Below are 20,111 nucleotides of genomic sequence, written 5' to 3' on the forward strand. Positions count from 1 at the left end.
ACTTATCCCCATATATCAATTTTTTGGAAGGGGGAGGGGTGGATTGTACAGTTGATCCTAAGTTTGAATTTGTTTGGTGGCCAATCAGATGGTCAAAAATCAAGCGCTAATTTTCCCATCAAAAATATATACTTCAAATGCGAGAACACTGAGTTAGTTCTCATAGAGCCACTACAAATGGGATAAATAATGAGGTAATAATGAGCATAAAAGCAGTCAAATTTTAAATTATTTATTGAAGTAAACTTGAAACTAAGCTGTCTTGAAAACAAAAAACTATTTTTTTCATAAAATTTCTATGAAAATAATTTCATGTTTTTTTTGCAAAAAAAGATGACCTGAGTACGTACTTAATCTTGAAAAAAAAATAAAATAAAAGCAGAAAAAAACCAGAAAAAATTTGCACCATATTAAACAAATCATAAATTTTTAGAAAAGCAGACAGAATTAATTTTAAACAGCTTGAACAATTTTCCTACTCAGAGCTGAGAATCAGAAAATTATCTGTGTTGTTTTTTCAAGTTAAGCGGATTTGAATTTAGGACCACTTTGGTCAGTTTGGGATAAATGACGACTTTTTATACTATTTCACCAAACTCAGCAAAATGAATTGTTCCAAACTGAAATGAAGCAAGGCCTTTGATATGTGAGGTTACCAGAAGCAAACTAGATTTATATTGCGACTATTGTGTATATTTGAAAAAGTGTACGAAAAAAAGTTTTTTCCTAGATAACGTCTCATTTTTGTCAGTAAAAACCTCTATTTAGGCGTCAAATAACAGTCGGAACAGGCACTGCTATGTCCTGAAACCGGCAAGCATGCTTCCTTTTTGGAGAGATAGCTTGTCAAAAGGAAACGTGAGTTTATGTCCGGGGTGGCTCACTCATAGAGTAATTTCAGATGAGGTACACCGTCTGATTGTCACGCTATCTTTTTTTCGGCCGGATAGATTCGTGCAGCTTCTTAGTCTAATACCAATCCTAATTTTACTTTGTATCTCCTAGTCTCAATAGATCTATTGTATACTGGTATTTGCAAGGTTAGATATCACGAATTGTTCGGGAGAAGAGCAACTGTTTGCTAAGTTGAATTTACTCTAATCTAGCTGAAACTATGAAAAGTTTCAGCCTAACAAATTATTATAAGTGTTAGTTATGGATCATGATTGGTTATTTCAAAGTATTTTACTGAGATATTTTGTCATGAATATAATAGGGTAAAACAAGAATTTTTTTTAGCTGGTTTCAAATGTGTTGCTACGTTTCAAATGTGGTGCCAAATTCTTCAACAACCTTATTGGTGCCAAATCTACTATCTACTGGTCACATCAGGTGTTGGAACAAAATATTGTCTAATCTGTTTTTCTTTTTGATCCAACGGCAAATTAGATCATCCAAAATGAACTACTTAAGCACAATTTTTTCCTTATTACGTTACCACACGTTAGCTACTGAAAATGGTAGTCTTATGTAATTGTGATTACTTTTTCAAAATAATGAGATCGATTCGATTTTCCCAATTATAATTATCTCAAAAATTCATAACTTATCCCCATATATCAATTTTTTGGAAGGGGGAGGGGTGGATTGTACAGTTGATCCTAAGTTTGAATTTGTTTGGTGGCCAATCAGATGGTCAAAAATCAAGTGCTAATTTTCCCATCAAAAATACATACTTCAAATGCGAGAACACTGAGTTAGTTCTCATAGAGCCACTACAAATGGGATAAATAATGAGGTAATAATGAGCATAAAATCAGTCAAATTTTAAATTATTTATTGAAGTAAATTTGAAACTAAGCTGTCTTGAAAACAAAAAACTATTTTTTTCATAAAATTTCTATGAAAATAATTTCATGTTTTTTTTGCAAAAAAGATGACCTGAGTACGTACTTAATCTTGAAAAAAAAAAAAAAAGCAGAAAAAAACCAGAAAAAATTTGCACCATATTAAACAAATCATAAATTTTTAGAAAAGCAGACAGAATTAATTTTAAACAGCTTGAACAATTTTCCTACTCAGAGCTGAGAATCAGAAAGTTATCTGTGTTGTTTTTTCAAGTTAAGCGGATTTGAATTTAGGACCACTTTGGTCAGTTTGGGATAAATGACGACTTTTTATACTATTTCACCAAACTCAGCAAATTGAATTGTTCCAAACTGAAATGAAGCAAGGCCTTTGATATGTGAGGTTACCAGAAGCAAACTAGATTTATATTGCGACTATTGTGTATATTTGAAAAAGTGTACGAAAAAAAGTTTTTTCCTAGATAACGTCTCATTTTTGTCAGTAAAAACCTCTATTTAGGCGTCAAATAACAGTCGGAACAGGCACTGCTATGTCCTGAAACCGGCAAGCATGCTTCCTTTTTGGAGAGATAGCTTGTCAAAAGGAAACGTGAGTTTATGTCCGGGGTGGCTCACTCATAGAGTAATTTCAGATGAGGTACACCGTCTGATTGTCACGCTATCTTTTTTTCGGCCGGATAGATTCGTGCAGCTTCTTAGTCTAATACCAATCCTAATTTTACTTTGTATCTCCTAGTCTCAATAGATCTATTGTATACTGGTATTTGCAAGGTTAGATATCACGAATTGTTCGGGAGAAGAGCAACTGTTTGCTAAGTTGAATTTACTCTAATCTAGCTGAAACTATGAAAAGTTTCAGCCTAACAAATTATTATAAGTGTTAGTTATGGATCATGATTGGTTATTTCAAAGTATTTTACTGAGATATTTTGTCATGAATATAATAGGGTAAAACAAGAATTTTTTTTAGCTGGTTTCAAATGGGTTGCTACGTTTCAAATGTGGTGCCAAATTCTTCAACAACCTTATTGGTGCCAAATCTACTATCTACTGGTCACATCAGGTGTTGGAACAAAATATTGTCTAATCTGTTTTTCTTTTTGATCCAACGGTAAATTAGATCATCCAAAATGAACTACTTAAGCACAATTTTTTCCTTATTACGTTACCACACGTTAGCTACTGAAAATGGTAGTCTTATGTAATTGTGATTACTTTTTCAAAATAATGAGATCGATTCGATTTTCCCAATTATAATTATCTCAAAAATTCATAACTTATCCCCATATATCAATTTTTTGGAAGGGGGAGGGGTGGATTGTACAGTTGATCCTAAGTTTGAATTTGTTTGGTGGCCAATCAGATGGTCAAAAATCAAGCGCTAATTTTCCCATCAAAAATATATACTTCAAATGCGAGAACACTGAGTTAGTTCTCATAGAGCCACTACAAATGGGATAAATAATGAGGTAATAATGAGCATAAAAGCAGTCAAATTTTAAATTATTTATTGAAGTAAATTTGAAACTAAGCTGTCTTGAAAACAAAAAACTATTTTTTTCATAAAATTTCTATGAAAATAATTTCATGTTTTTTTTGCAAAAAAAGATGACCTGAGTACGTACTTAATCTTGAAAAAAAAATAAAATAAAAGCAGAAAAAAACCAGAAAAAATTTGCACCATATTAAACAAATCATAAATTTTTAGAAAAGCAGACAGAATTAATTTTAAACAGCTTGAACAATTTTCCTACTCAGAGCTGAGAATCAGAAAGTTATCTGTGTTGTTTTTTCAAGTTAAGCGGATTTGAATTTAGGACCACTTTGGTCAGTTTGGGATAAATGACGACTTTTTATACTATTTCACCAAACTCAGCAAATTGAATTGTTCCAAACTGAAATGAAGCAAGGCCTTTGATATGTGAGGTTACCAGAAGCAAACTAGATTTATATTGCGACTATTGTGTATATTTGAAAAAGTGTACGAAAAAAAGTTTTTTCCTAGATAACGTCTCGTTTTTGTCAGTAAAAACCTCTATTTAGGCGTCAAATAACAGTCGGAACAGGCACTGCTATGTCCTGAAACCGGCAAGCATGCTTCCTTTTTGGAGAGATAGCTTGTCAAAAGGAAACGTGAGTTTATGTCCGGGGTGGCTCACTCATAGAGTAATTTCAGATGAGGTACACCGTCTGATTGCCACGCTATCTTTTTTTCGGCCGGATAGATTCGTGCAGCTTCTTAGTCTAATACCAATCCTAATTTTACTTTGTATCTCCTAGTCTCAATAGATCTATTGTATACTGGTATTTGCAAGGTTAGATATCACGAATTGTTCGGGAGAAGAGCAACTGTTTGCTAAGTTGAATTTACTCTAATCTAGCTGAAACTATGAAAAGTTTCAGCCTAACAAATTATTATAAGTGTTAGTTATGGATCATGATTGGTTATTTCAAAGTATTTTACTGAGATATTTTGTCATGAATATAATAGGGTAAAACAAGAATTTTTTTAAGCTGGTTTCAAATGTGTTGCTACGTTTCAAATGTGGTGCCAAATTCTTCAACAACCTTATTGGTGCCAAATCTACTATCTACTGGTCACATCAGGTGTTGGAACAAAATATTGTCTAATCTGTTTTTCTTTTTGATCCAACGGCAAATTAGATCATCCAAAATGAACTACTTAAGCACAATTTTTTCCTTATTACGTTACCACACGTTAGCTACTGAAAATGGTAGTCTTATGTAATTGTGATTACTTTTTCAAAATAATGAGATCGATTCGATTTTCCCAATTATAATTATCTCAAAAATTCATAACTTATCCCCATATATCAATTTTTTGGAAGGGGGAGGGGTGGATTGTACAGTTGATCCTAAGTTTGAATTTGTTTGGTGGCCAATCAGATGGTCAAAAATCAAGCGCTAATTTTCCCATCAAAAATACATACTTCAAATGCGAGAACACTGAGTTAGTTCTCATAGAGCCACTACAAATGGGATAAATAATGAGGTAATAATGAGCATAAAATCAGTCAAATTTTAAATTATTTATTGAAGTAAATTTGAAACTAAGCTGTCTTGAAAACAAAAAACTATTTTTTTCAAAAAATTTCTATGAAAATAATTTCATGTTTTTTTTGCAAAAAAGATGACCTGAGTACGTACTTAATCTTGAAAAAAAAAAAAAAAAAGCAGAAAAAAACCAGAAAAAATTTGCACCATATTAAACAAATCATAAATTTTTAGAAAAGCAGACAGAATTAATTTTAAACAGCTTGAACAATTTTCCTACTCAGGGCTGAGAATCAGAAAGTTATCTGTGTTGTTTTTTCAAGTTAAGCGGATTTGAATTTAGGACCACTTTGGTCAGTTTGGGATAAATGACGACTTTTTATACTATTTCACCAAACTCAGCAAATTGAATTGTTCCAAACTGAAATGAAGCAAGGCCTTTGATATTTGAGGTTACCAGAAGCAAACTAGATTTATATTGCGACTATTGTGTATATTTGAAAAAGTGTACGAAAAAAAGTTTTTTCCTAGATAACGTCTCATTTTTGTCAGTAAAAACTCCATTTAGGCGTCAAATAACAGTCGGAACAGGCACTGCTATGTCCTGAAACCGGCAAGCATGCTTCCTTTTTGGAGAGATAGCTTGTCAAAAGGAAACGTGAGTTTATGTCCGGGGTGGCTCACTCATAGAGTAATTTCAGATGAGGTACACCGTCTGATTGTCACGCTATCTTTTTTTCGGCCGGATAGATTCGTGCAGCTTCTTAGTCTAATACCAATCCTAATTTTACTTTGTATCTCCTAGTCTCAATAGATCTATTGTATACTGGTATTTGCAAGGTTAGATATCACGAATTGTTCGGGAGAAGAGCAACTGTTTGCTAAGTTGAATTTACTCTAATCTAGCTGAAACTATGAAAAGTTTCAGCCTAACAAATTATTATAAGTGTTAGTTATGGATCATGATTGGTTATTTCAAAGTATTTTACTGAGATATTTTGTCATGAATATAATAGGGTAAAACAAGAATTTTTTTTGAGCTGGTTTCAAATGTGTTGCTACGCTGCAATGTTTCTTCTTGCAACTGATCAACTTCAAGTACACTACCAAAAAAAAAACAAACGCAAATGGACGTTCGTAGTACTTAAAGAGCTCTTCCAATAACGTTCTGACAATCATTGGTTTGGCATTTTAACAAAAATTTTGAATAAACGACCCAGGACTATTAGAAATTTTTCGAAAAAAACTAACCACTTTAATTAAGCTAAACAGTGAAGAACTTCGGTTACTCATCCTTCACTTGAACCCTTCCTTTTAGACGACCCATGCTAAAACCTTTAACAAGTTAGTAAGTCAAAAAACAGCATCTAGCGATCCACTTGTGTTCTAATTATACCTGAACCTTGTGGATTGATTTAATATTCTCAAACCCGTGATCACAAATTGCAACTCTAGGTAGGATTAAGTAGGTGTCTCATAGATTAAAACTTATTCACGAGAAAGTAAAAAATCAGTCTCACGAAATGGTATACTCCCTCTACAACCCGTCAACCTCGACAATCTATGCCCCAAATAAAGATAACCGCACAAAAACCGTATGGACTAACAGTTTTAGAAACTTAAAAACTCTAACCACTAAATTTTGCATCTATCATCCTAAATCTTATGTCAAGAGATAATCTAGGTAGTACACAAACAATTGTATTACATAATTGTTTAAATTAAAAGATACGTCCTTGTAATCACACAACACAGACAAACAATAGGATATATTAGGTCAAAAAGACAAACACGAAAAAGAGACAATCATAACAAACAAAGACTAATTATAAAAATGCCATTTTCAAAACGATGAAACGCAGTCTCAGAATCAGACAGAAACACAATACAAGAACTTCAAATTTAAAAGATTCTATAAAAAAAAACCGATAGACAACCAAATGTGTTTTTCCGACTTAGAAGCTACAACACCATCATCAATAAAGGGAAAACGCGAAACAAAAGACTCACATACCAACAAACTAATACGTCTATATAATTGGAATCAACCAATAAGACATATTGAATGTTACACACTAACAGTTTTACAATATAAAACAAGATCGAATACAACAAAAGTTTCGACGATAATTCGATATTCCCATTTTGCGAAACAACAAAAATGATCTCGCCCGAGGACAAGTACAATTTTGATACAACTTAATAGTAAACTTATTCGAAAAAGGAAATAGCCCATGTAAACCAGAATTTCCTGAAGTAAGAATAAAACGACAAATGCTTGACCACTATCTCAAATAAATATGTAAAATCACATCATACTATGGTATATGTACAATCGAAATTGCATTACCAAATCAAACCACGTAAGACACCAAACACAAACAAACCATACAGATATGAAATTCTCAACAAAATTTACAGGTTATATAAAAAATATACAACACCAAAAATTACAAAGAGCAAATTTAAAATTCACTAACGATGTATTTTCAATCATCTATAGCTATCTATCTATAGTCGAATTGAAGGGAACACAAAGTGAGTCACCAACTCAAACATCCCGACATACAACTTTAGGACAAAAAGTCTGTATTTTCTCAAGATTTTTAATTTCATCCGTGAAAATCTCACTAGTAATGAAATATCAAAAAATATTAAACAAAATCTACAAAAGATACTAGTTTTTTTATACCTAATTATTTTATCCATAATATTGATTTCATAGCACTATCGAGAAATAATTTACGACCACAAAATTCAGACGATGAAAGTGTATTGGCAGTTGAAACAGATTATGTTTGGGACCCTGATTGGTCTCACCCTTTATTTATTAATATACCAACTGATATATAATGTCAAGCAATTACCACATTTTTCATCAAAAAAGATTTTGTTAGAACAACTCCACTTACTATTGATGCTTCACCTTTAAATTATAAAGCATAATTCACTGACAGAACAGGAAACAATAGCTTTAATTCTACATTTATTAATACACAAGAAAATTCAAACGAAACAAGAATTCTTACACAACAAGATATTCAAACTTTATTACATTTTGTAAATGAAGAAATAGTTGAAACAATGCTTAAAACTTATTCACGAGAAAGTAAAAAATCAGTCTCACGAAATGGTATACTTTCTCTACAACCCGTCAACCTCGACAATCTATGCCTCAAATTAAGATAACTTTACAAAAACCGTATGGACTAACAGTTTTAGGAACTTAAAAACTCTAACCATTAAATATTGCATCCATCATCCTAAACCTTATGTCAAGAGATAATTTAGGTAGTACAAAAACAATCGTATTACATAATTGTTTAAATTAAAAGATACGTCCTTGTAATCACACAACACAGACAAACAATAGGATATATTAGGTCAAAAAGACAAACACGAAAAAGTGACAATCATAACAAACAAAAACTAATTATAAAAATACAATTTTCAAAACGAAGAAACGCAGTCTCAGAATCAGACACAAACACAAAACAAGAACTTCAAATTTAAAAGATTCTATAAAAAAACCGATAGACGGGAAAACACGAAACAAAAGACTCATATACCAACAAATCAATACGTCTATATAATTGGAATCAACCAATAAGACATATTGAATGTTACACACTAACAGTTTTACAAAATAAATCAAGTTCGAATACAACAAAAATTTCGACGATAATTCGATATTCCCATTTTTCAAAAAAAAAACACAAAATGATCTCGCCCGAGGACAAGTACAATTTTGTTACAACTTAATAGTAAACTTATTCGAAAAAGGAAATAACCCATGTAAACCAGAATTTCCTGAAGTAAGAATAAAACGACAAACCCTTGACCACTATGTCAAATATATATGTAAAATCACATCCTACTATGGTATGTGTACAATCGAAATTGCATCCCCAAAATCAAAACACAAACACCAAACACAAACAAACCATACAGATATGGAATTCTCAACAAAATTTACAGGTTATATAAAAAATATACAACACCAAAAATCACAAAGAGCGAATTCAAAATTCACTAACGATGTATTTTCAATCATCTATAGCTATCTATCTATAGTCGAATTGAAGGGAACACAAAGTGAGTCACCAACTCAAACATCCCGACATACAACTTTAGGACAAAAAGTCTGTATTTTCTCAAGATTTTTAATTTCATCCGTGAAAATCACACTAGTAATGAAATATCAAAAAATATTAAACAAAATCTACAAAAGATACTAGTTTTTTTTATACCTAATTATTTTATCCATAATATTGATTTCATAGCACTATCAAGAAATCATTTACGACCACAAAATTCAGACGATGAAAGTGTATTGGCAGTTGAAACAGATTATGTTTGGGACCCTGATTGGTCTCACCCTTTATTTATTAATATACCAACTGATATATAATGTCACGCAGTTACCACATTTTTCATCAAAAAAGATTTTGTTAGAACAACTCCACTTACAATTGATGCTTCACCTTTAAATTATAAAGCATAATTCACTGACAGAACAGGAAACAATAGCTTTAATTCTACATTTATTAATACACAAGAAAATTCAAACGAAACAAGAATTCTTACACAACAAGATATTCAAACTTTATTACATTTTGTAAATGAATTTGTAGTTGAAACAATGCCAACAACAACGCAACAAGGCAGTTCCCCTATTCATCCTACGCTTACAACTCAAGGAAACAAAAACGCAGCATTTCCCCAAATAACTATACGATCCACGGTAAAACCTTCCGTAATTCCAAAATATTCACAAATGGACTATCAAATTTTTAAACCAGTAACGACATCAAAACAAACAAATAAACAAAATAGAAACAACAGATAGAAACAACTTCGCAGATCATAAATTGTAATTTTTTCGCAAAATCCAAAACAACAAAAGCCCCCTATGTCAATAGTCAAAACCAATCACAAACACAAAATCATAATCAAAATGTACCACAACAAGCTTCTCACACGTTATTTTTTAACGATCAACCACGAGCTACACTGGACCGTAGCGAAATTTATCCATTTTTTCAGCAAAGTAGAAACATGACAAAGAAACACCATTTAAGGAACAAACCACATTACTCAGAAGATGAAGAATATTATCATCAAAATCAGCAACAATTCAATACAAATCAGCAAAACATTTGCAAAACATCTCAAATATCAAATGCCGCAGAATCACTACAGATGACCATGAATTCATACCTTAATACTCAGCTTAAGGTTAATTAAATTCAGTCACAGCCAATTCAATTTTTAATAAAAGACATGAACCAGTAAATACACCAATATATCAAAATTGGATACGCACAGCCCTAATGCAAACTACACTTAATGGCGCAGCCCAAAAATGGTTTTCAGTGCTACCTATAGATAATAAATCAGATTGGAAAAGATTCACACAACAATTTTCAAAAACGTTCGGCTCTGAAAGAAACAATCAATACCAAAGAGTCCTATGCAATGAAATTCGTAGATTATCAAATGAAACAATTAAACAACTTGCAGAAAAAAATGACACAATAGTAAGAAAAGCATATTCCCTAAATACGCATGACTATGAAAACACAAAAAAACAACACCAATTTGTAATGATGACTCTAACACCACAAATACGGAAAATAGCGATAAAAAAGAAAGCATCACACCTATCTTCAATTCGAGAACCCAATATAGACTTCAGAAATTTAGTCAATAATCTAGAACAAGCCAAAATCATTTTAAAACTGGAAGAAACAAAAAATTTAAAATTACAATATGTAAACAACATCCATACAACTACTTCACAAATAAATCATGCAAACTTTTGCCGTAGATTTGGATATAGCATTGCTGCATGTAGACAAAATCAACAAGATAATCAGAACAAACCGCAAAAATATAGAGAACAAAATAAATCATTTTATCAATACATGAAAAAAGACCAAAAATTACCAAACAAAAACTTTCACAGTAACAATAGTTCAGGAAAACCACTTCCTGATAACTATAAAACCTCAAGAGAACAGTCAACTTACAGAAATAACTATCGCGGAAGATCTCCAGATCGAAGAAATTGACAAAATTTCTCACAAAATAGATATAGTCGATCAAGCAGTCAAAACAATCAAAATCGAAATAACTATTTAAGAAACTCAAACAGAAGTAACTACTCAAATTACATTAGTAATCCTTCATACTTGAACTCCTAAAATTGATTTTGTTCAAACGACCGTTCTTGAAATTCCTCATATAACCGAAACAGAAACGACTCAAACAATAGCAAAAGACAAAATTTAAATAACAGATCACGAAACTTTTGAAACAATAGATCAAATTTAATAATTATCACAATAGATCACGTGAAAATTCCAAGAACAGAATTTCTAATTATTCAAATTGACAAAGAAATTATTCTCAATCATTGCATAGAAATATATCAAAATTCACAACAAAACCATAGAAGTAGTACACCTAAGCATCAAAGACAAATTAGCCAAGTACAATCAACTGAAGAAATTAATTCAAACCTTCCCGGATAAATATTCTCATAAGGAATGAAATACAAACTTGAAGCAATGTGAAGGGAAACCATTTTTTAAAGTATTTCAAATAATTCGTACATTATTTAAATTAAGGTGAAAAAACAACTCTTTTCGGAAAAAAATGTACGAATGACTATCAGGAGAGATATCGCAGCTAAAAAGTAACCTCTCAATTGCTACGACAAATTTAGAGATTTCCCAAAAAATATAATTAGAAGCTGAAAACTATTGAGATCCATTCCAATCTTTTCCTCTCACCCAAAAAACCCAAACTTTTCCTCTAAAAACACTAGCCATTTTCTCTCAGTAACACAACCAAAAAATCTCAACCAAAAAGTAATCCAACCCTTAAAAACAAATATCGGGTCCAAAGGCAACTTTGTAGTAGTAATTTCATACTAAGTTCTTTTCTAATAAAATATTTCCGAGCGAATTTAAGACTTACTTTCTAATATAGAAAGTGAAAGGACCCTATATTACTAGCAAGCGTTTTGTCATAGGTACATAAGTATTGCTAAGTTAAAACTCCATGACAAATAATTGGTAATTAGCTTAGGAGGGGAAGTATTGATAAATGAAAAAAGACCAAAAATTACCAAACAAAAACTTTCACAGTAACAATAGTTCAGGAAAACCACTTCCTGATAACTATAAAACCTCAAGAGAACAGTCAACTTACAGAAATAACTATCGCGGAAGATCTCCAGATCGAAGAAATTGACAAAATTTCTCACAAAATAGATATAGTCGATCAAGCAGTCAAAACAATCAAAATCGAAATAACTATTTAAGAAACTCAAACAGAAGTAACTACTCAAATTACATTAGTAATCCTTCATACTTGAACTCCTAAAATTGATTTTGTTCAAACGACCGTTCTTGAAATTCCTCATATAACCGAAACAGAAACGACTCAAACAATAGCAAAAGACAAAATTTAAATAACAGATCACGAAACTTTTGAAACAATAGATCAAATTTAATAATTATCACAATAGATCACGTGAAAATTCCAAGAACAGAATTTCTAATTATTCAAATTGACAAAGAAATTATTCTCAATCATTGCATAGAAATATATCAAAATTCACAACAAAACCATAGAAGTAGTACACCTAAGCATCAAAGACAAATTAGCCAAGTACAATCAACTGAAGAAATTAATTCAAACCTTCCCGGATAAATATTCTCATAAGGAATGAAATACAAACTTGAAGCAATGTGAAGGGAAACCATTTTTTAAAGTATTTCAAATAATTCGTACATTATTTAAATTAAGGTGAAAAAACAACTCTTTTCGGAAAAAAATGTACGAATGACTATCAGGAGAGATATCGCAGCTAAAAAGTAACCTCTCAATTGCTACGACAAATTTAGAGATTTCCCAAAAAATATAATTAGAAGCTGAAAACTATTGAGATCCATTCCAATCTTTTCCTCTCACCCAAAAAACCCAAACTTTTCCTCTAAAAACACTAGCCATTTTCTCTCAGTAACACAACCAAAAAGTAATCCAACCCTTAAAAACAAATATCGGGTCCAAAGGCAACTTTGTAGTAGTAATTTCATACTAAGTTCTTTTCTAATAAAATATTTCCGAGCGAATTTAAGACTTACTTTCTAATATAGAAAGTGAAAGGACCCTATATTACTAGCAAGCGTTTTGTCATAGGTACATAAGTATTGCTAAGTTAAAACTCCATGACAAATAATTGGTAATTAGCTTAGGAGGGGAAGTATTGATAACCTTCGGATAAATATTGCTGAACCATCTTCATAGCTACCGCTATCTTTGTGAGCAGGTCTGGAGACCAGCATTTTACACTACTTCAACAATCAGATTTGCAACTCGCAGGCAGTTGCCACTTCCCTTACAGTTCCGTGTATATCACAAAAGTCAAGATCATATTATTGCTTCTAAGTAAAAATGGCTTTCTCGCTAAGATCTTGCATGGGTCTTGGATATCTTGCATGATCTTGCACGATCTTCCAAGTTAACATGGCAAGAGATTGCATGATCTTGGAATACTTTTCCAAGATCGGAACATCTGGCAATTTTACGCGTTTCTTTCAGTTTGTTGTTACATGATTTAAAAATGCATTTTTTTTTTCGTGAACCGCGTTCTGAAATCAAATTTTATCTTTTTTGCTAGCTAAATTTGATTAATATAATCGTATCTTATTACATTAAATTTATGCTTTTTATTTTCCTATTCAAGGAAACACATATGTGGAACCAGCAGCAGTGTCATTTCACCAGACTACGAATACGACGAAGATGTCAAGTTCTACTTTTGCTCAAAAACGGAGGAAATAATGACACAAGTAGCCGAATGGCGAGAAAAATATCAAACGGGCAAGCATTGCGCTATCATCACGTTCAAACACGAATCTTTCCCCTTAGAATTCAATGAAGATCAATTGAAATGCGATAAACGCAAAGGCGAATTAGTTTTCCAGAACAGATTCGATAAAAGTCTAGTCGACCTAAAATTCACTGGATTTGAAAAACCTCACGTAATGGTGATTCTTCTCACTGAAGAAACAAGAGAAAAACTGTCAATATCAGAAGCGACATCATTATTAGCCGCAACAACGAGGGCTCAATTGTCGCTGTCGATCGTTGTGATGTCGAATAAGTTGAAAGAACATTTGAGCGGCGTGGCCAATAATGCTGAAGATGAGCACATTTTGCTATCTTCATCCGACACTGATGCTGATAACAGAGCAGCCAAAGATGTCACCCTAAAAAACATTGCCGATCGATTTGCCATAATGGTACAACAAGAAGACGTCAAGTCCATAGAGCAACTACTGAGCGAGTTCCATGCAACATGTCAGTTTGAACTGTTCAAATTAGCCATAAGAAAGACCTTCCAGCAGGTGATGGGAAAAAAGAAAGATGTCAAATTCAGCGAACTATTTGACGAACACACAGGATGGAGCGTTGAAAGTTATTTCTCAGTTGATGATGTTATTGACTGGCTTCAAACTGGCTACGAGAGGGGCTACATTAATAACATAACCCAGTTTCAAAAGTTTCTACAGAGGTTCTTCAAACTTAACCCAGTTCCTCAGGAAACCATTCAGTCTAGCATTCTGGATAATCAGCAAAACATTCTGTACGAAGCATGTTTCTGTGGATCGGGCGACGGAATTAAACATGCGATGGGAACTCTGACATCACTGATTGGTGTCTCAGGTTCGCAGATGATTGCACTAATTGTGAAGAGGAATTACATAATAGAAGGTGGCGAAAGGAAGGAGTCTTTGCTGTCAATGGTGACGAAAACGAACAAAGACTTCGAAGCTATCGGCCATCTTTTGGATATATGTCTAGACCAAGGTCAGGAAAATGATCGCTGGACCGAAATAGAACAAAGCATCACGGAAGCATTTAGGTGGCCAATAAAATTTAGAAGTTTCAAGATCATCGAATGCATGTTGAAACGAAACGAAGAAATAATGTATGAACTGTTTAGAAATGCACTTAATGAGTTTGGGTCAGCTGCAGAGGAGGTAAGACAGCTAACCCTGGACAAAGGCAATAAAGATAGCCAACGTTGGGCAAACTGGCTCAGTGAAGTCCTTCTCAAAGAGATAGAAGAAAAAAAAGAATACAAAAAAGATTAATTCAATCGCAAGAAGAGTATAAAGTAAATCAAATATAATTATCAGAGATAAATAATCAGAGCAAGATTCGTGTTGGTTGGCTAAAAAGCGGGGTTGAAAGAACATTGGGTTGACTTGTGTTTAGGAGTTTTGACCGAAATTCTAAAAAATATTTTTTTTTGTTTAGGTAATAGATTTTTCATAGATAGAAGGCTTGCTCAATTTCTTTTTGGAATTAAGGTCTGATTCCCGATAGAAAAACTTACCCGAGTCGAATTATTTTCCTGTCGACTGTTGGTTGCAACTATTTTTCACAATAGCATCAATCACTTAAATTCGTTTCTAAAAATTTCATATAACTATATCTCAAACTGATTCAACGTTTTCAACGAATTTTGTTTAAGTCATCCAGAAATTTGTTCAAGAGTTTTGCTCAAGTCTTTCGATACAGAAATTGCTTTTTTAAATGTAAATTGTTTATGAAATTGTAAATATTTACAAATATTGTAAAATATTTTATACGGTTTTTGAAATTCAATGAATCAAACAATTTTTATACTTAAAAAAAAAAACGTTTTTTTTTTACTGAGGTTGTTATTTCTAACAATTAATAACCTATGCTGAGGTTTAAAACAGGGGCTTTCGTCGAACAAAAAAAAACATATCCAAATGTCCAGGCTTAAATCGTTTCCTCGAGTGTATCATAAAGCTAATTTTTTTCTATAGCAATTTTATTTTACTTTTGATTATGATATAGTTTGAAGTTGTTGATGAAAATATCAAATCATTGCAGATTTTTGGTGGAAAGCATCCAACTTAGGGTAGAGCTTCTCGATGAGGACCAACTATTTCAAGAAAGATTAGTTGAAAGTTGTGAGAACTAAAGAAATCTGCACAAAAGCAAAGTAAATTTGGAAAAAATTTGACAATCTCGTGCATGTTTTTCTTCTTGTTTGCCAATTTCATAAAACAGTCAGTGTAAATTGTGAGATCGAACATAACACATGTCTTAAGACTGATGCTTAGATAAAATGATTTAGTTTGGCTCTTAAATAGTCGAAGTTATTTTGGCTATTTATCATAAGTTACGTGCTTTTGTGGTTTTTTGCAGATTTAAAGATAACTAATATAAAGTTGCCACAGTGCAACAAAAAGTACCGCGAGGCTGGGGAAAAAATATGGTTTGAAATCCATAAAAAACGTATGGTTTGAAATGTGCAACTCCATAAAAATTAAAACTTGGCATTAAAGCATTCCTAACTGAACCATTCTTAATGCAGGTATTAAAAAACACAACTGAAAACAAAATTAGTCAAACCTTGAAGGTTTATTACCCGGAGAGTTTTGTAGTTTTGAGGAAATTAACGGAAATTAACTCTTCGGAATTTTTTAATCGTGATTACTTCAACTGAGGACCTTAAATCGTTGTATTCTTCCATCAAACGTTACACCGTTTTTGGAAGCCATCTTTGGTAGCTCAATATAGGCCCAGTTTGAATGTTAGTCAGGGATGGTCGATACGGTAAGACCTTTATAAGGTAACCTATTCCCTCCTTAAAGGTTAGCTAAAAAATTCATTCCTCCTTTAAGGTAATAAAGTCTTAAGTAACAAAAGTGAATTCAACCCAAAAATTCAAATCTTGATCATCATACAGTAAAAATTTTCTTTGGTTTTTTTGCAAATGAAAGACTTTGGCCTTCACTTTCAACTACTATGACATCTTCAGTAAAGTTTCCAAGCACTCGCGGCGAACAATGCACGTTGAAACACTAGCAATTTGACTGTTAGCCTATTTGAAGCTTCCAAACACAACGCTTTAAGAATACAGTGTGAAATATGCTCTGGTGTGATGTAACAATGAATTATCAAAATGTGAATTGGTTTTCCTCAACTTTATCTTTCTTTCCTTTATTGCAAGGTCCTTCTTCCAATTAACTTACCTTAACGACTGGACCTGCTATAAGCTGTTTTGTTCAAACTTTCCGTTAGAAAAGCCAATTTGACAGCATCTGGTTGACAGGTGTTGATTTGGTTGATTTTAGAGAATAGGAACATTGCTATTCTCAATCTTGTTTGGATGTGGCATGTAGTTCGACTTTGGATGAAGTGCCTGGTGACTTGGATCTGTACGTATATTTGAACATCGAGATGGCCATTGTTCTGTTGCAATGGATTGCCTTTGCTGCGATGCCAAGTCGTACTTTAAATCCTTACATACGACTTGGTTGTAAGGATTTGGTTTTTTTGTAAATGAAAGACTTTGGCCTTCACTTTCAACTACTATGACATCTTCATTAAAGTTTCCAAGCACTCGCGGCGAACAATGCACGTTGAAACACTAGCAATTTGACTCTTAGCCTATTTGAAGCTTCGAAACACAACGCTTTAAGAATACAGTGTGAAATATGCTCTGGTGTGATGTAACAATGAATTATCAAAATGTGAATTGGTTTTCCTCAACTTTATCTTTCTTTCCTTTATTGCAAGGTCCTTCTTCCAGTTAACTTACCTTAACGACTGGACCTGCTATAAGCTGTTTTGTTCAAACTTTCCGTTAGAAAAGCCAATTTGACAGCATCTGGTTGACAGGTGTTGATTTGGTTGATTTTAGAGAATAGGAACATTGCTATTCTCAATCTTGTTCGGATGTGGCATGTAGTTCGACTTTGGATGAAGTGCCTAGTGACTTGGATCTGTACGTATATTTGAACATCAAGATGACCATTGTTCTGTTGCAATGGATTGCCTTTGCTGCGATGCCAAGTCGTACTTTAAATTCATTGAGTGTAGTGATTGTAGACAGCATGTCAGGTGGGTTTGCCGTTGCGTAATTGGAGTGTGATTTGGTTGTCAAGTTCCTTGCTGCTCGTCTTTGGGCTGTGTGTTATCTATATATGCATTCTATTGATTACATATATAATTATTTGTTAATCTTGTTTTTTAGTCTTGATCTTGTATTAGTCTTTATCGCAAAAGCGTTACTATTTTTTCGGTTATTTTTAAGAGCTACTCACACTTGATTAACTCCCGTCAAAAATGGTGTCGTGGGTGTCACAAAGCGTGGATGTAGCACGGTGGGTGAGGCCGTCTATAAAGCATGCTCAGGACGTCCTCTTCTGGTGGGTTAGGCCAGAAGTAAGGGTATAATTTCATGCTCTCTTTTCGGAGGGTCCTGTTTTTAATTCAACCTTTCATGCTATTTTTTACTGGTGTTTTCTTTTGTTGTCTTAGTTATGTCTTTTTCTCAAAAATCAAACTGTTTGTTTTGGGTTTTTCTTTCGACTTTTTGGTGTTTTGTTTTTTTGTGTTCAGACTTAAAGGTAGCCTTCAAAAGAATAATTTATCCAGTTCTAAAGTGGTGTTAATCCAGTTTGGGTACCGTTGGTTGTTTTTCTTAGTCATGCTGTTAGGTTGTGGTTTATGGTGTTTAGTAAGCTTGAGTTGGTTAGTTTGGTTTATTATATAAATCTTTTCCAACCGGGCTAAAGAAAAGTTTGAAACGTGTTAAAACTTGTTAGAATTGTTATCAGTGAAAGTTAAAACTTAAATTCATTATTTTAAGCAATCCCTTGTGGGCGAGCTGTGCGATTAAGGATAGATTTTGTGGGCGAGTGAATTTAAAGAAGCGTCTTTGAAAAGGTTAGTACTGCTATTTGCAATTTATGAACAATTTTTATTAATTTACAACTTGAAATTATAACGTTTACTGCTTGATTTGGGGGTTGAAATTTTGAATTTATTTTCAATTTATGAATATTTACTGCTTCGGGAAAAAGAATTTATATATCAATTTACTGCTTTGTACGTGATAATTTTATTGCTCCACTTATTGAATATGTTAATAGAAATTTATGAATTTATAAAAAGTTTCTGTTTTTATTTTGCTTTTTTGTTTTGTAGATGTTTGATGATTGTTACCTATGAAGAAAAAAACATTGAAAGAGAATGGATAGTGTTGTTTAAATTTATTAGTGCATTATTGAATTCATGTTACCTAATCGTCGGTGAAAAAGCCATGGGCAAAAACGTCGAGGATGATATCAGATGAGGTTAGTCGTTTAGCTAGCAAACGAATGATGTGTTTAGTTAGCAGAAGTGGCCAAAGCAAATCGAGTGCTTCAATGATGTTGTGCTCTTCAGTGCTAGGTGATTGTTCATACGGTGTGTTTTGAATGAGGTTATAGAGTTTATGATTATAGCGACTGTTATATATGAATTCTAGGATTGGGACTTCAACAGGCTGGAGGAATTCATGAGGGACAAAGTTTAGTTAGGAGACAGAATATATACATCTGGGTGATGGGATCGTCATTTCGGAGGGTACTTCTAAGTTAGTGTCTTTAATACAATAGGTGAAGTTAAGAAAAAATGCGATGTGTATTTAGAGTTAATGTATTGATATCTATGGCGAAAGTGTCGTGCTGGTGTATTGAGAGTGTAATGGTGTTGCATGAACTTGTAGTAAGCGTACGTGTGTGTTTGTTTAGTTCGTAACATGACTTCGTGTGAACAGTGCAAATCACGTTCTTTGGGTCTGAGGAAATGAAAGGTTAGTGAAAAATGGTTAAATTTATTAAAGTATGAATCATAAGCATGAATATCACGCACGTGCGCTGCTGAGATGACGTTCTCGTGTTTTTTATTTAAGATGTTGAGGGTGAATGTGTATGGAGTTTTTATGAAAAAATTTTCTCTCAGTTGGGGGTTGGCAAATGGGTCGTTGTTTAGAAAGATGTCTTCGTTAGGTCGTATGATGTTATGATCGTAATAATCGATAGAGTAATCATTAGCCATAGGTGCAGTGAATTTGGTTAGTGCTTGTCTGTATCCTATTTGTGTGAATTGTTTTGGGGTTAGTGCTGTGGTTAGAAGATAAAGTTGGGTGCTGCACACTTCATTGTCATGAGGGTTGTTATATAGTGGCAGTGATAGTGGTTTAGTAAAGTGGTAGTTTGATGTCCATGAAAGTGTAGGGTATAATACGAGCTCGTTCACATAATTGGGTTTCTCATCATTGGGGTCTGAATGGAAGTATGTGTATTGTGGGAAAAAGGGTAGACATATTTTGCAGAAAGGTTTGGTATTAGTGTGAAGTGGATGATTGACAAATGATGTGGAAGTTCCTGGGTTAGATGG

General features: G+C 33.0%; 1 protein-coding gene across 2 annotated transcripts in view; it reads left to right on the forward strand.

Annotated features, from left to right (window-relative positions):
* LOC134854098 (uncharacterized) overlaps positions 1-15,413 on the forward strand; it is a 50,336-nt gene extending 34,923 nt beyond the window's left edge. The window contains exons 6-7 of one of the 2 annotated variants that reach the window (XM_063870207.1): positions 13,582-14,763; positions 14,845-15,413. In XM_063870207.1, coding sequence (XP_063726277.1) covers positions 13,582-14,763; positions 14,845-14,995 — 1,333 coding nt within the window. In that variant the 3' untranslated portion in view covers positions 14,996-15,413. Of the gene's footprint in view, positions 1-13,581 lie in introns of both variants that reach the window. The other variant, XM_063870206.1, reaches the window with a different exon arrangement.
* The last annotated feature ends 4,698 nt before the right edge of the window (positions 15,414-20,111 follow it).

The sequence above is a fragment of the Symsagittifera roscoffensis genome, chromosome 9 (genome assembly GCF_963678635.1).
Source record: "Symsagittifera roscoffensis chromosome 9, txSymRosc1.1, whole genome shotgun sequence".
NCBI lineage: Eukaryota > Metazoa > Xenacoelomorpha > Acoela > Convolutidae > Symsagittifera > Symsagittifera roscoffensis.